General features: G+C 43.1%; 1 protein-coding gene across 1 annotated transcript; it reads right to left on the bottom strand.

Annotated features, from left to right (window-relative positions):
- Positions 1–436: 436 nt before the first annotated feature.
- qdpra (quinoid dihydropteridine reductase a) lies at positions 437–11,236 on the bottom strand. Its single transcript, XM_030397283.1, has 7 exons — positions 11,042–11,236; positions 10,850–10,942; positions 9,919–10,015; positions 9,115–9,255; positions 4,933–5,041; positions 2,341–2,424; positions 437–1,296 (listed from the first exon to the last, which is right to left on the bottom strand). Exons 1-7 carry the CDS (start codon positions 11,180–11,182, stop codon positions 1,194–1,196), a joined length of 768 nt encoding a protein of 255 aa, XP_030253143.1. The 5' UTR covers positions 11,183–11,236; the 3' UTR covers positions 437–1,193.
- Positions 11,237–15,839: the final 4,603 nt, after the last annotated feature.

Genomic DNA, 15,839 nt, shown 5'->3' with positions numbered 1-15,839 from the left:
AGGAACCTGACGAAGAACTCAAGGTGTCAAACTGGCCTCCTTATTCCCCAGAACAAGATCCAGTTGAGCATCTGTGGGATGCGCCGGAACCCAGAACAATCCACGGGCCACAACATGGATGAGACCCGGCTCAGACTTGTCACAGTGCATCCGGCAGATGCTCATGGCTTTGAGCTGGATTTGTTCAGATTTTGAATAAAGTGTTTCAGTAAATTGTTCTGGAATAGATTAAGACTTAAAGTACTGGGTGGTTTAAAACAGCCTCCTGTCACCTGAGACATCAGGGACAATATGAACAGTGGTAATAACATCATATTCAACTCTTATCAGCATCAAGAACAGCAGATATCCAAACTGTCGAAAAAAAGGCACTGAGCGTCTTTACTGGTGAACGTTTGTTTACAGGGTCAAGAATGAACTCTGAACTTCAAATCTATTCTTTTTTAAAACTCATTTTATTGTGAATTTGACACAGTTACAACACACAACAGGAACGGAGCACCTTTTTCTCACCGCCGACACCAAGGTCACTGACTGGATAGCTACAAACACAGAATAAGGCCACTCCACTTTAAACTCTATTGTCCGTTTGAGAGAAGACAGCGGCTTTCTTTCTTTCTTTCTTTCTTTCTTTCTTTCTACTTCGAGGTCCCTCAGTGGCAGAGGACCTTCAGGGACTACAGACAGTAAAAACTACAAGGTCCACAGATCTCACGTCACACTGGATCAGATCATCATGTTGAGTTGTTTAGGTATTGTGTCAGCATGTTTTACTGTGATGACACAGAGGAACAGTGGATTCTATCAAACATCATGTCTGCATCTTAATCAGCGACAGCTTCTGCAGTCCTGAGCAAAAATCAGCTACAAACACATTTTATTATAGAATTCCTGTCCTGAAATCATTGTGCTGGAGTGGAGCCCGCACAATTCAGTTGGTGCTGATGTCTGATTGACTGTTACAGCTGGACAAATGTATGGATTTACAGCTAGATGGCGCTGTGAGGCAGCATTTCCAACACAAGCCCTCCTCCTCCTCCTCCGCCTCCTCCTCTCTCTTCTTCACCTCTCAGTCCTCTTCATCACGCCTCCCTATATCCTCCCCCTTCCAGTCTATATCTCTGTTCTCCTTTGTCTCCTCATCTCGCTGCTTCCTCTTCCCCCCCCCCGCCTCCACAGCTCCCGTCTGTCCTCTACTGTGTGGGCACCGCCTGGGTTTCACCTCCGGAGGTCTGCAGCTGCATCAGGCTCCCTGAAGCCGGCCGGCTCGTCCCTGTGGCCCAGCTGAAGAACAATCTGCAGGAAACACGGAAATTAAAGCAACATTCAACACATGTTGATTCTACTGTCTCAAAATACAACATATGTTATTTCAAAGCACCAAACACATGGATTCATCGAGTACCAGTTGTGATAATTATACCAGGGATGCATCCGTATATTAGCCAAATATCAGTATCACCAATATGTGCTTTACTGACATTCACATATACTGTAGTTGTGGCCAGTGTTGACATGATGTGACACAAAAAATGTAGATCTGGCATATTCATGAGAAACTGGCTCATGACACGTCATCAGACACATTCTCATCGTTGACTAAATAGTTTCAGAGCAGCATTTAAAAACAGTGACTTTCACACATTCACAGACTTTTTGGGTTTGAATAACAAAGTTGACATTAAAGAATGTCGTCAGCTAACGATCATTTACACCTGTTATGAATGAAGTTTGTCAGTTAAAGCCAGGCAGCAGTGCAGAAGTACAGAGAAGAGACAACGAAGCTGCGAGTGCCGACTCTCTTCATGTCACACCGCTGAGATTATTTCTATTTCTGTCCTCGGACCCTCGTCTGTTTCCTCGGGGATTATCAAAGTGGATCAAATCCAATCTAATCTGCTTTGGAGAACACAGACTAAACACAAACTGGTTTCTGTCAGAAATTACTGATTACTTGAATTAATTCATCAAATCAAGGACAAAGTCCAGGTACGAGACAGTTTCTCATGTTTGTTTTAAACGTTCATAAATGATGATATGAAAATGTTCCACAGAACTGTTGATGTTTTCCAAATAATGAAAACATGGAAAAACATCTAAGTATCAATCACTCAGCATTAATTATTAGTTTATTAGGTCGACAGTAACAAAAGCAGCTGCTTCACATGTCAATAACCTAAATCTAACAGTAAATTGTTCACAGTGTAATCGCGCTTCTGTCTTGACAGAATAATATTGTCAATAACACACAACAAAGAAAGACGATGAGGAATCATATAGAGAAGATCTGCAGCCTGTAAATAAGACAGATAAAGAATCATTGATGTCCTCAGCACTCACTCTGCGATGTAGTCCAGCGTTGTCCAGGAACTGAAATCTGCGTCAGGCATGAACTTCCTGTTCATCGGCGTATCCAAGGTAACCCTGTCAAATTAAGCCAGATGACAATCAGAGTGAGCGGCAGCGTCTGAGCAGAGAGCAAAGAACGAGCGGCAGACTGCAGCAGCTTCACACACAGAGACACATTCAGATCACGTCTCTGTTCTATCATCACACTCATGACTTCATATATCACTGAGCTACACAGAGAGCTTTGAGTGCGACATGTACATGTTAACATGTGATGTTCTGTGTAACAGCTTTTCAACAACACATCCTCCTGACCTGAGGGTGCTGGAGTGTTTAAGAGGAGTCCTCATGGAGCTTAAGATACACTTACGTACAAGAACATATACAGTATTTTAATAAGTAGGATAAACTGCACAGAGACTGAAGGGGGCCCTGACGTTACAGATGATTCAATTCAGACTCAGAACTGTCTAAACTGAGCACAATCCAATCTCTTAGGTTAAACAGTGTCCTGAGGAATATTGTATATGTTATTATTAGTCATTAATAATAATAACTTTAATGTATTTCAGGACCCAGACATCAAACTACTGTAGTGGTGACGAATGATGATCGCTGCGTCGCCTCGCGTTGACTGTGTCCCGCCCAGAAAACTGCACTTGAACACACCACAAAGCCTGCAGGCACCGATCAACAGTGTGAGAGGAAACACCTCCATACACCACCAGGAGGCGCTGGTCTGTGTTCATCATTATAAACAAGAAAACCTGCAGATGTACTGCTCTTATTATAAAGAAGCTTTTTTTGACACCACTCCTGTTAATACAACATTACAAACATGCCTGATTCAGTCAGTGAATGCTACAAATACATAAACACATCAGTATTTACAACAATAGTGAAGGATAACCAGCTTAACATCAAAATCAACAGATGCTGTTTTCTTTTCATTACGCAACATTTGATGAGGAAAAAATGACATTTCAGTGCAAATGATGTCAATGTGACGCCTAATTAAAATCTCTTTATGAACAAAATAATATTAAGTCTAATCGACTAGTATTTTTGGTGCCAACTAGCCGGAGCAGAAACATTTTATTGGCTAATCGACAAATCGCACACATCATTTATTACAATAATGTCTTTTTATCTTTCTGTACATGCTTAGAAAAACACACAGACAGGCTGCAGTTTGATCTTTACACAACCTCTGCAGGAAAACACATGTGAGTGTCCACAAAAGCTGCACAGTGTTGGTATATACATGATGGCACAGCAGCACGGGGGGGTTGGGGGATGCAGGCTGCAACAGAAATGCAAGTCATCGGGCTAACGCTGAACAGATGTGACAGCCTGCTGGAGAGGCAGACCGGGTCCAGAAACACAACCAAACACAGAGCAGGAGCTGGATCCACCCCTGAAGAGCCGTTTCCAGCTTCTCATGGTGACAATGCAGAAAACACTGCTTTTAAATGTAATACGCAGACGGAGCCGGCCATCAAAAGGCACCGTGTGCGTCATTCATCTGAGACAGACCGTGTGCACGAGCAGAGATCTACAGCAGCCTTTTACGTCTGTGCATCCGGCCACTTATCTTCACTTATCTGTCGATCATCACAGAGGAGGACGAGGCTCAGTTCATCTGACAGCACAATGCTTCATCTTCACTCCCTCCCCGGGTGTGTTGGTGGTATTTAGAGCCGCACTGTGCAACATTTGTGTTGAATATCAACAACTACTCTCAACCTCACAGCACAAAGCACCAGGCAATGACAGGACAGAGAATCTCATCCACACTAACTGAGACCTTCATATTTGTCTGTAATAAAAATCTGCTGCCAACAATAACCAATAAAAAAAAAAAAAAAGAGGAAAAAAACAACCTAATAACAACCAGCGAGCGGCGAGCTGAATCCAGGAGAAAATATATCTTTTGTCATAAAGTATGAGACGATGCAGGCTGGGAAACACGAACGTGCTGCGAGTCGTTTACGAGCATCAGGTTACAAAATCTCTGATACTGAAGTTCTCTTTATCAAGGACGTTTAATAATTAGTCTCTGTTGCTTCTGCAGACAGTATTCAGGGTTGTCTGGTGGAGTATGAAACTCATACATTTTTACTAAAAGGCTGATAAATATAGAGGCTGCAACTAACACTTGTTGTTTTATTCATAGATGAATCTTTCCATCCTTTATCAATAAACTAATTGATCGTTCTGTCTAAGAAGAACTGTGAAGAACAGAGAGAAGAACTGTGAAGAACAGAGAGAAGAACTGTGAAAAATGCACATTGGTTTCCCAGAGAGAGAGACGTGTTCAGAAGTCGTGGGTTATCCTGGTAACAGTCCAACACTGAAAGATCAAATATCATAAATAAAAATAAAAAACATGCATGGACAGCTCAAATCAATCTCTCAAATATTCCCTCCATTTTCAAACAAGGCGAAATGGGTCGAGATCTAACACAAACCTGCTGTCCGGCCTACAGGCAGCAGATAAACAACACTCAGAGATCTGCAGTGGCCTGTTCTCCTTCACATCATGATCTAAATGTGTACACAACATCTCACAGCAGTACTCACGGTAGTATCGCCACAGCAACAGCTCCCGATGGCATCCCACTGTTCTTTGCCGCAAGACTCTGAGTGAGCTGGTGGACGGCAGCTTTGGCCATGCCATAACCCACCATACCTGCAGAGCACGGACAGAATATTTCATGTAGTGTCCTGGAGGAAATTCAGTTTGCAAAAGAAACACACACTGTGGCCGGGAGAGGAGGAGGAGGACATTGTCTCGGTAGAGAGAGGTCAAGTGGAAACATTGGAGAATCTGTGGAGGGAACATTCTGAGAGTTTGATGCAGTGAGCAGGTAAAATGCAGCCCAGCTCTGGTGGTATACGTCTGTGTCGTATACAGGAAGTGAAGCAGAGGAAGCATGGAAACACATTCACATCTACTGACTACACAGAAACATTATCACTGCCTGCTCGTTTGTTTCTACATGGTTCCAGCCTCAGATGCCTTCCAGGACTGTTTTGTAGCTTCAGCATCTGGAAACATTAAGTTCCCCCTCCCTCCCAAAAAACATGTAAAAGTGGTTTTCTAAAGAATGCCAAGCAGCTGCACACCCCACTTAACCAATCTTATGACAGGCTTACAAAGAACTGACCAATAGGAACGAGGGGTGGTGACACGGCTTTTATCACGAGCTTTTGTAAAAGGAGCACGAGTTAGAGATGCCGGTCATGCAAAAGTCCAAGGACAGTGAACTCACCACTGCTCTGATGTGGTGTGAAAGCAGCAGGTCAGCCTCCAGCGACCCGACAGGTCACATGACACTGAGCCTCCATCAACAGCTACATCTGCTAACCATCAAGGTGTTGTTGCTTTCAGCATCAGTCTTTACCTCAGCAATAATAATAGTAATAATAATAACAATAATAATAATAATAATAATGCAGTATTGGATATTATAGATAGATTAAAAACAATCATCAACTTTAAGTGGGTTGCACCATTTAAACTTACAGAATGTCTGAGCTAGTTAAATTTATATTAATGTGCAAAATGTGAAATATTTACTTCTTAAAGTTTAGCTGCTTTTCTTTGTTATAAGACAGTAAATAGAGAGTGTTTGTATGTTTCTGACCTTACTGTCATAATTTGGTCTCTTAGTTCATTATCATCATTATTACTTTTTGAATAATATTATGTTATTTGTGTGTCGTCTCCATCATTATCTGAAGTGCTGTGACAGCTGTGTGGCCTCTCTGACCTTCACTCTTTATGGAGGTTTGTGGGTGGAAATACTTTGTTACAAGTCAGAAATAGTTTGAAAGTTGCCTCCTGCTTTAATTCAGTGAACTTTTACTTTATAAATGCTTTTATCATAGCTTCATTTTCAAAGAGCTGCTCCAGGCCAGAAGAAACAAAGAGACTTTGGATTCTAAATGAAGGACTTGATACAAAGTGGAAAAGACTCTCAGCTCAATAAACACTGTGACAGGCAGCTGACCGGGCTGAAGTACAGAGGTTCAGAGAAAACAAGTTGAGGTGTAGAGTGAACAACAGTGTCTGCAGTGCTTCTGAACACTGACAGATATCTTCTGCATATCTTGGAGAATAATCATGTTGGGGATTATTTATAAAATACTAGTCCCATGAGAACAGAGACGATCCTGCGCTTAGTCCCTCCGGGTACAACCTCTGTTTTAAATCCAGAATCAGAGGTCAGGATTATTAAAACTCCCTTCACGTGGTCTGACTCTCCTTCTCAGTCTGTTTCAGGTTAATCTGTCTGCCACAAAGTTTCAAAAGTAAAGGAGTGAAAAGGCAAAACTGACGGGCACATTTCCTCTCCTCAATCGATCTGTGTCCGACAGACCCAAAATCATTTCACCTTTTCACTCCTTTACTTTTGAATCTTTGTGGCTAAACTTCCACAGGGTGTCAGACGCTTAATATATTGATTTTAAAGACCTTTAAAGATATATTTATCCAAACTTAAGGATGACTTTTGGACAAACACGTGTTCTGTAGAAATATGATTATTAGAGTGAGGGAAATCTTTTACCATCATTTTACCAACAGGTACATTTAATTTATTCAACTCATCTTTATGTGTAAAGGCATTGTAGCAGAGTTAGCTTCGAGCTAACTTACATCTGCAGTCACATGGCAGGTCATTAATAAATGTGAGTTATAATGAAAACAACAGTATCAGGTGGTGTGAGATGAATATAATTAGATAAAAGATTCTCTAAAACTAAAGACAATAATGAGTCCACAGTAATTTATTACCTGATTAATTAACCTGAACATTTTAATTTTAGACGTCTTTAGACTTTTAATCTGCCTCCTTGTTTCCAGCTCAGTTAATCTGAATCATTTTCTCCCACTGTTTGATCTCTCCGGAGTTACGCTTCATTTCTTCACCTCTGGCTCTTGATACTGACTCCTGTTAATGAGACCACACAGATTGTGTCGCAGGTCTTTTGTGTTTAAAACACAATCAGCTCTGCAGTACGGCAGCTTCCAGCATCAATACAAGCTCAGCCAGAAGAACAATAGATATCAGGATCTCCAAACTGTATCATCATCATCATCATCACTGTATCACACCATCCATGTGTGTGTGGAGCCAAGACTGCTGAGTCATCCTCCTCCTAAGCCAGCAGCCAATGAGTGTGAGGGCTTTGTGCTGACTGCTGACGCAGGGCTTTATATTGTATTGTAGAGCTGGATCTCAGCCAATCACATGGCCGGCTCGGAGGCTGGACATCACATGGCAACACACCAGAGTCTGTCTGGATGCTACAGAGGCTGGCGTGAAGTCCGCCGCTGTCACATTAACAATGGCTGACTGTCGGTACAATTCAATTTACCGGCACAACATCCAAAATATGAGGCTTCTTCCTCCGATTACTCAATTCTAGAGGAAGTCAGACATATTGATCAGGGATCGACCGGTATAACTTCTTCTGGGCTGATGCCAAAACAGATTATTATTAATCAAAGAGACTAATAACTGATTTACGTTTGCAGGAAAAATGTAAATCTTTCATGTCAAAATTAAGAATAAACAATGATGAAATGTAACTCAGTAGAAGTTACTCGAGCACTGTTTGAAGTATCATTTTGAGGTCCTTAACTTGAGTATTTCCATTGTACAATTCTTCATACTGACTCCTGTTTTATCGATATGAAGAACACAGGGTTAAAAATACAAACGGGTGTTTGTGTAACACGTCTGTGTGGCTGTTAATCTGTACATCTGCTTCATTCATGCTTTATATTGATACAATGATAAATGTATTGTTTAATAAGGCTGCGACTAACAATGTGTCTCCAAAGTGTTTATCTGTCAGTGGTGTTTCTTCCAGTGAAAAAGTAGGACAGCACTGATGACAGTTTGTGTTGAGATATCGGATTTATTATAAATAATAACAACTGTTGCGGACCGGGGTGTAATCTGGAGAACAGAAATAAATCTGCACACATTATTCTTTAAAAACTCAAAACAATCATTTTTAGCATCTCTTTAGGCCAAAACCCAAAGAAGATATTCATCTGAATATAAAATATGACAAATAATGCTGAAGATTATTTTGTTGGCGAAGTTACAACAAACAACATTTGCTGGATAAATTAATTTACTATAAACTTACCAAATTATTCTAATGTCAGCTAATCGCTTCAGCAATATCAGTCGGCCATCATCTAGTTTTACTGTATTAATGTGTCGTCTTGTTGTCCTCGTGTCGTCCCTCATCGGTTACATTTTAACTTTTTATCTGGACTTGTATCAGCAGGTTATAATGAGTGAGCAGGTCAGAGTTGAGTCACTTGCTCAAGGACGCTCACAGAGCAGAGGGCTGCTGCTGGACCAACAGGCTGTTGTGGGAATCAAACCACTGACTTGTTGTTGATGAAACCCCTGAACCACTGAGCCGCGGCGTTAACAGACCTCATCAGCTATTCCATCTTTTCCCTTGTTTTGTTCGTCAGATCCATTTTATCGACGCCTCTCCTCACGCTGTCGGGAACTGTGTGAGATCCCACGCGTCTCTGATCAGTGTGTCAATTCCCTCGTCCGAGCCCTGCAGCGTTTTCTATTACCTCCATTATCAGAATTGGCAGGTTGTACAACAGAGACATCTGTGCAATCAAGTCTCCATTATATCACCGTCTGCCTGCAACCCCGACATGACACACAGCCAGACGGGTCATCACGATGAGAACGGTAAACAGAACGTGTGCCTTACCTCCAGTTCCTGACAGCGCCGCTTTGGCCCCGGCCAAAGTCAACAGTCCGCCTTCCTTTAGATGCAGAGCGGCGAGGCGGCTGGAGATGGTCGAGGTCCACACGCTCTGTTTCCACATCAGATCTGTGTTTTTGTATAAATCTAAGACAGAAATAAAATGAAAGCTTCTTTTAAATTCTTCTTCATCCAACATGATTAATCCACAGATGCATCATATTATTTAGCACTGGCATCAAAAAGAATAGTTTGGGGGAATATACGCTTCTCTGCATTCTGGTTAGCTTAGCTTAGCACAAAGACTGGAAACAAGGTGAAACAGTTTCCAGTGTTTATGTGAAGCTAAGCTAACTAGCCGCTCAGGGCTGCTGCTGCATTTTACTGAACAAACAACAGAGTAGTATTTATCTTCTGATCAGACACGACTTACAGCAAACTCCAAAACGCTGCACAATGAGATATCACTGCGGTCATTACTAACACAGAACTGCTGGCTTCCTTTTATATGCAGCTAGTTTTAAATGCTAGCTGTCAGATAAACGCAGTAAACTAACTGGAACTGAGGTTTAAATAACAAACTCTTACTCTCTGGTTCTCTTTGGACTCACAGAATTTAGCAGCAGCGAGTAAGTTGAGATTAATGCTTCACACATAATGTTCCCAAAGTTAAGAACAAACAAAACATCCTCAAATGACATTAAACACATTTTAAGACGCAGTTTATTTTGGCTGAGTTTAATTTCAACCTGCTGCAGGAAATGATTGGCTGATTATTAATGCAACAGCAGATAAAGGTTGATCTCTGACCTTTGGAGCCGCAGCTTCCTCCCGCCCAGCCTCCTGCCACACACAAGATAGCGTCCACCTTCTGTTCCCCCAGTAATGAAGCCACATCTGCCGTCACCTGCACAGAATGACAGGTGATGACTCACACCTTCTCATGAAGCCACAGGTGACACGCTTCGGCTCGTACAGCAGCTGGAAACGCTGCGTTCAAGTCAACAAACAGAATCAGGGTGTTTGTAGAAACACTCAGCAGCCTCCAAAGTGATGCACAGGAGTAAAACACATACTTTACTACCTAACAATATTAATCTTTACCTGAAGTGTGTATGATGATATATGCTGCTAGATTTAAACAAAGTCTCATAAACTGGCCAAGTGAGGGCAAACCAACATGTCAGACATCATCCTGCATCGGGTCAGAACTGATCTGTACATGAGCTGTAGTTCTGCATGTTGTTGGTCTCGGGCTGAGCTGCACAGGCTGCACGCCTCCTGTTGAGCAGCTTTACGGCTGAATATTGATAGTTGTTGGCGATTATATTGATAGTTGACGATTTATCGATCAAAGAAAACAGAAAAGTTTTATCTGTGGATTCTGAACTAGTCAATAAATCTGACTGGCTGTCACTAAATATGAATACTGTCCATCTAACAAAGCAGACAAACAGCTTTATCATGTTGAAACATTACAGATTATAGTTGTTTCAGCACTACTTTCCCCTTCTTTTCCATGCGACTTGAACGCAGCATTAGCATGCAGACAGTTTCTGTCTGAACAACACGGATCAATAAAACACGGATCGATTCATAGTTCTGATCAGATGTTTACACGTCACGACTCAGACTTCTGGTTCCAGCAGCTTCACTGAGTCATCTGGACTCTGACCTGTAGGAGACTCAACGAGCCAACATGTGGTTCTGTTGGAGTTCTGTCAGAGTTCTGGTCGCTCACCTGTCCCGCCTGCTCCGTGAAACTCTCGCTCATCTTCACGATCACGTTCTCGTTCGCCTCGTCGTTCGGAGCCATGTCGATGCAGGCGACCCACTGTGGGTGTTCCGACACACAGAACCGACAGTTAGCAGCTTCATCACTTAGCAGAGCAGGCTGTTAGCATGTTAGCATGTTAGCTCCGAGGTAACTCACCCATCCTTTGGTTTTAAAGTGCTGGACGCACTTTGAGCCCAGAGCTCCTCTCCCGCCGTACACGATGACCCGCTGAGCAGCCATGTTAATGTTCTGTTCGGCAGCGAGCTGTGGCTGGACTGTGGCCGGGCTTCGGCTCATATACCCGGGGAGAGGCGGAGAGCAGCGGGGGCGTTCCTCCGCCGGGCAACAAGTGGCGGAACCGATGCTGCTTTCAAAGACTGTCGGAAATTACATGATTACATGTTAGAGCGTCTCTAAAGCAGCGTGTGTATGAACCCAACGTCCTTTTTAGGCCCACTGTCTTATTACAGTATTATAATGTCTCTGCTGAACCTCAGAATTGATATCCCTGATGTAATAATACATTTATCTCCATAAAGGAATGGCACAACACAGGAGGTCAGCACTCTGCTGTCCACTGACACCTGAAGGAGACAAAACAGTCCTTTGAGGACAACAGTGGAATCATGTTGTCCAGAGAGGACAGATGGTTTAAAAGAGGAGTAAAATTATCCATCTGTGTCCAACTGGAACGTGTATCATTGAACAGAGCATGAAGAGCAGTGAAGTCCAGGCTCAAAACTCAGATCTCATACCTGTCCTTAACGACTATGTAAGGACACTCCCACACTCAGTAAGGACACTCCCACACTATGTAGGGATACTCACACACTATGTAGGGAAACTCCCACACAGTGTAAGGACACTTCCACACGGTGTAAGGACACTCGAACACTATGTAAGGACACTCCAACACTATGTAAGGACACTCCAACACTATGTAGGGATACTCACACACCATTTAGGGATACTCCCACGCGGTAAGGACACTCCAACACTATGTAAGGACACTCAAACACTATGTAAGGACACTCCAACACTATGTAGGGATACTCACACACTATGTAGGGATACTCCCACGCGGTAAGGACACTCCAACACTATGTAAGGACACTCAAACACTATGTAGGGATACTCACACACCATGTAGGGATACTCCCACACGGTAAGGACACTCCAACACTATGTAAGGACACTCCAACACTATGTAAGGACACTCCAACACTATGTAGGGATACTCACACACCATGTAGGGATACTCCCACACGTAAGGACACTCCAACACTATGTAAGGACACTCCAATACTATGTAAGGACACTCCAACACTATGTAGGGATACTCACACACCATGTAGGGATACTCCCACGCGGTAAGGACACTCCAACACTATGTAGGGATACTCACACACCATGTAGGGATACTCCCACACGGTAAGGACACTCCCACACAGCAATGTAAAAAAACAAGTCCAGTTGTCTCCGATACAGCACCTAGATTGACCCTGACTGAGAACACTCATCAACATTACTCCACTAGATGTATCTGAGTATCTTGTAATTAAGGAAAATGTATAAAGTAGGCCCATAAATTCCCGACTCAGAGGAATTGTGAGGGAAAATGGGATATGGATGAACACATGCATGTGTATGGATATGCAATAAAAGTAAAATGAAATGTGTTGCATTGTTTTTGGGGACCAAAAATATTCACAAGGCAAAATAAATATTCAGATATGTCACAAATCATAAGCAGCCCTCGTGCATTTTTAAATAAAGGCTCTTCACTTTGAAGCAAAATCCAATATTGCCTTAAAATAGCCCAAAAGGACCTCATACTGTTGTAAATACAGTGATGTGAATGCAGAACAACACAAACTAAATCTTTGTCTGGTTATCAAACTCAGATTGTCCCACATAAGGAATATTATCATTGATTCAAAGCACAAAGATGAAGCCTGGTTTAACTACTCACAGTTACAGACTTCTATTTTTATTATCCAGTGTTTAGTGTTTACTGGCATCTAGTGGTGAGGCTGCAGATTGCAATAAAGGAAACCAGGTGGAATCAGTGAGGTAACGACCACAACAGTGACAATGATTCATTGAAGAATGGAAATGAAGCCAGTGTTAATATACTGCAGGAGGTGATGAGCTGATGGGAGCAGGTGAGCAGAGGTGGAGCTGGTGGATGAAGGAAAGAGTCTCCACCACAGCACAGACAGCGAGGCGGAGGAGGAAACACAGGAGCACAGCCGCCACACGCTCTCCGTCACAGTGAAACTCTCGCCACAATGCAACCTGGCTTGTTTTGTGAATGTATACGAGTCAAACCTTCGTGTGAAAGCATAATAACGATGAAAGAGGCACTTTTAAGAGCGAGTGGAGAAGTATCGACCTCCGAATGTGACGTAACATGGAGGACAGTTAAGATGGAACACTCCTAAAGCTTAGTTCCATATAAACACACAGATAATTTGTTGTTTTTCTCGTTAGCGAAAAACAACATTGACCTTGAAGTTGAAAAATGAGCCTCATATGGAGTCGATTCATTCACATCCAGAGATCGACACTTCTCCACTGGCAGGATGGCGGTGAGCGGAACAAGCTACTGCTAACGTCCAAAAACCTTCTTTTTAGTAAACTCTGTGTACACAAACAATGTTCTCAATGCTCGTGTTCATGTGTAGAGACCCTGGTGATGCTACCAGCAAAGTTTCATGTTGTGTCGAGCTTTCTTGCTGTTTTAAAAATAGAGATTTTGATGCTAGCGTAAAAGTGCCCGTAGCACTCCCATTGAAAATGAGTTTGACCCAAAAACGAAAATATGGTCAATCTTAAAAGTGCCTCTTTCATTGTAATTATGCTTTTACATGAAGGTTTGGTTAGTATACAATCACACAAAAAGCCTAGGTTGCATTTTGGCGAGAGTTTTGCTTTAACACATTAACTATGATGTTAATGAAGTCTTGTGACAGATTTCAGAACTGTGACACAGTGAACAAGGATCTTGTACAGCACACTTCATCTCAAGAGAAAAGCAGTTCTCCAACTACAGGAAGCCAATTATTCTGTGTTTGTGTTTGAGAAGGATCGCACAGTTTGTGTCTCTACTTCTGTTTTCATACAGTGAGCACTAGGTGCTGCTGTAACACTGTGATGCTGATGACACAGCAGAGAGCACCAGCATCCCATTATTCTGCTGCTGTGCTGAAGCCGCGTGCCAACGAGACATCCCGACTCTCATGAATAATACAAACAAGATGGCCTCCGCTCCCCGTCACTGTGGAGGAGCCCCGATGTGTCACACTCACCTGGATGTGACACACACTCCAGCTACCAGGGAATAAATGCTTAGTTTGTCTGATCTGACATCCACGCACTCGCACATACACACACTGACACACACACACACACACACACACGCACACACACACACACACACGCACGCACACACACACACACACCACACACACACACACACATCCACACACACTTTCACACAAATTGAAAGAGAGTGTGAGAGACAAATACACAATTTCACTTTTTCAAGTGTAAACAAAAGTCTTGTGCCCTTCCTGGATAAGAGGTATGAAACACACACACACACACACACACACACACACTTCTTTTGGAGTGTGACATGAGGAGGAGCTGTAAGGCTGATGGGAGTCGGTGAGGCTGACCGAGCTCGCTTCTCCTCGAGAGCTGGGTGACGTACGAGGGAACACAAAATAATTACGTCCTGCTGTTTGTTTCAGACCTGGAGGAGACTTCCTGCAGGTTTCTGACAGCTGAACAACACACGATTATAAGTTCTCTGTAGAAATCTGTGCCAGGTTGAGTGTCCGTCGGCAGCTCAGAGGCTCATGGTGTGAAGTGGACGCTGTAATGACCTCAGCAGTTGCTGTTGTTAAAGAGATAGTTTGAGTGCAGATGCCAGGAGACGACTGAATGGTTGGAATTGGGATTCGATTAGGGACATTGCACTAATATTTCCTAACTGGCAAGAAAACATCCTGTCTTACTGTTACAGAAGCGATTCTCTGTGCCTCCAGTCTCAGACCTCCTATCTTGGCTTAATTTAAGAAATCTTGACCAGAACAGTAAACTTAATTCCTCAATCAGCAGCCCACCTGTAATCTGCCTGTATTTGTATTTGGGATGTGCATAAGACTGTCTGGATCCATGCTAACAGCTGTTTCATGTCCCATGACAGTGGCTAGCTAGCTTGCTGTAATGAAAAAGAAAAGACAGGCGTTCAATTTCGATGAGTTGGAGGCATTCATTACATGTCCTAGAATCAAGCATACTCATTAATTCATGGGCTGGAGAATTATCAATTAACTGACATCAGTGGTCGCTTCTCCAACAGGCTACCATCCACAGGCTAACCTCAGCGTTAGCCCATCTTCTCCAACAGGCTACCATCCCTGGCTAACCTCAGCGTTAGCCCATCTTCTCCAACAGGCTACCATCCACAGGCTAACCTCAGCGTTAGCCCGTCTTCTCCAACAGGCTACCATTCACAGGCTAACCTCAGCGTTAGCCCATCTTCTCCAACAGGCTACCATCCACGGGCTAACCTCAGCGTTAGCCCATCTTCTCCAACAGGCTACCATTCACAGGCTAACCTCAGCGTTAGCCCATCTTCTCCAACAGGCTACCATCCACGGGCTAACCTCAGCGTTAGCCCATCTTCTCCAACAGGCTACCATCCACAGGCTAACCTCAGCGTTAGCCCATCTTCTCCAGCAGGCTACCATCCACAGGCTAACCTCAGCGTTAGCCCATCTTCTCCAACAGGCTACCATCCACAGGCTAACCTCAGCGTTAGCCCATCTTCTCCAACAGGCTAACATGGTCGTTAGCTTTACAAACTGGCTAACATCAATGTCAAGCTTCAACAGGGTAACATTGATATAAACTTCTCCAACAAGCTAACATCAGTGTTACA

Source organism: Sparus aurata, chromosome 18, assembly GCF_900880675.1.
Source record: "Sparus aurata chromosome 18, fSpaAur1.1, whole genome shotgun sequence".
NCBI lineage: Eukaryota > Metazoa > Chordata > Actinopteri > Spariformes > Sparidae > Sparus > Sparus aurata.
This window is presented reverse-complemented; position numbering and strand designations above follow the sequence as displayed.

Excerpts from the sequence above, each read along its gene's own strand:
- qdpra (XM_030397283.1), bottom strand. The coding sequence starts at position 11,182 with ATGAGCCGAAGCCCGGCCACAGTCCAGCCACAGCTCGCTGCCGAACAG. Across the intron at positions 9,256-9,918 it reads AGGAAGCTGCGGCTCCAAAG|ATTTATACAAAAACACAGAT; the intron begins GTCAGAGATCAA and ends TTTCTGTCTTAG. Across the intron at positions 5,042-9,114 it reads GGCGCTGTCAGGAACTGGAG|GTATGGTGGGTTATGGCATG; the intron begins GTAAGGCACACG and ends CGTGCTCTGCAG.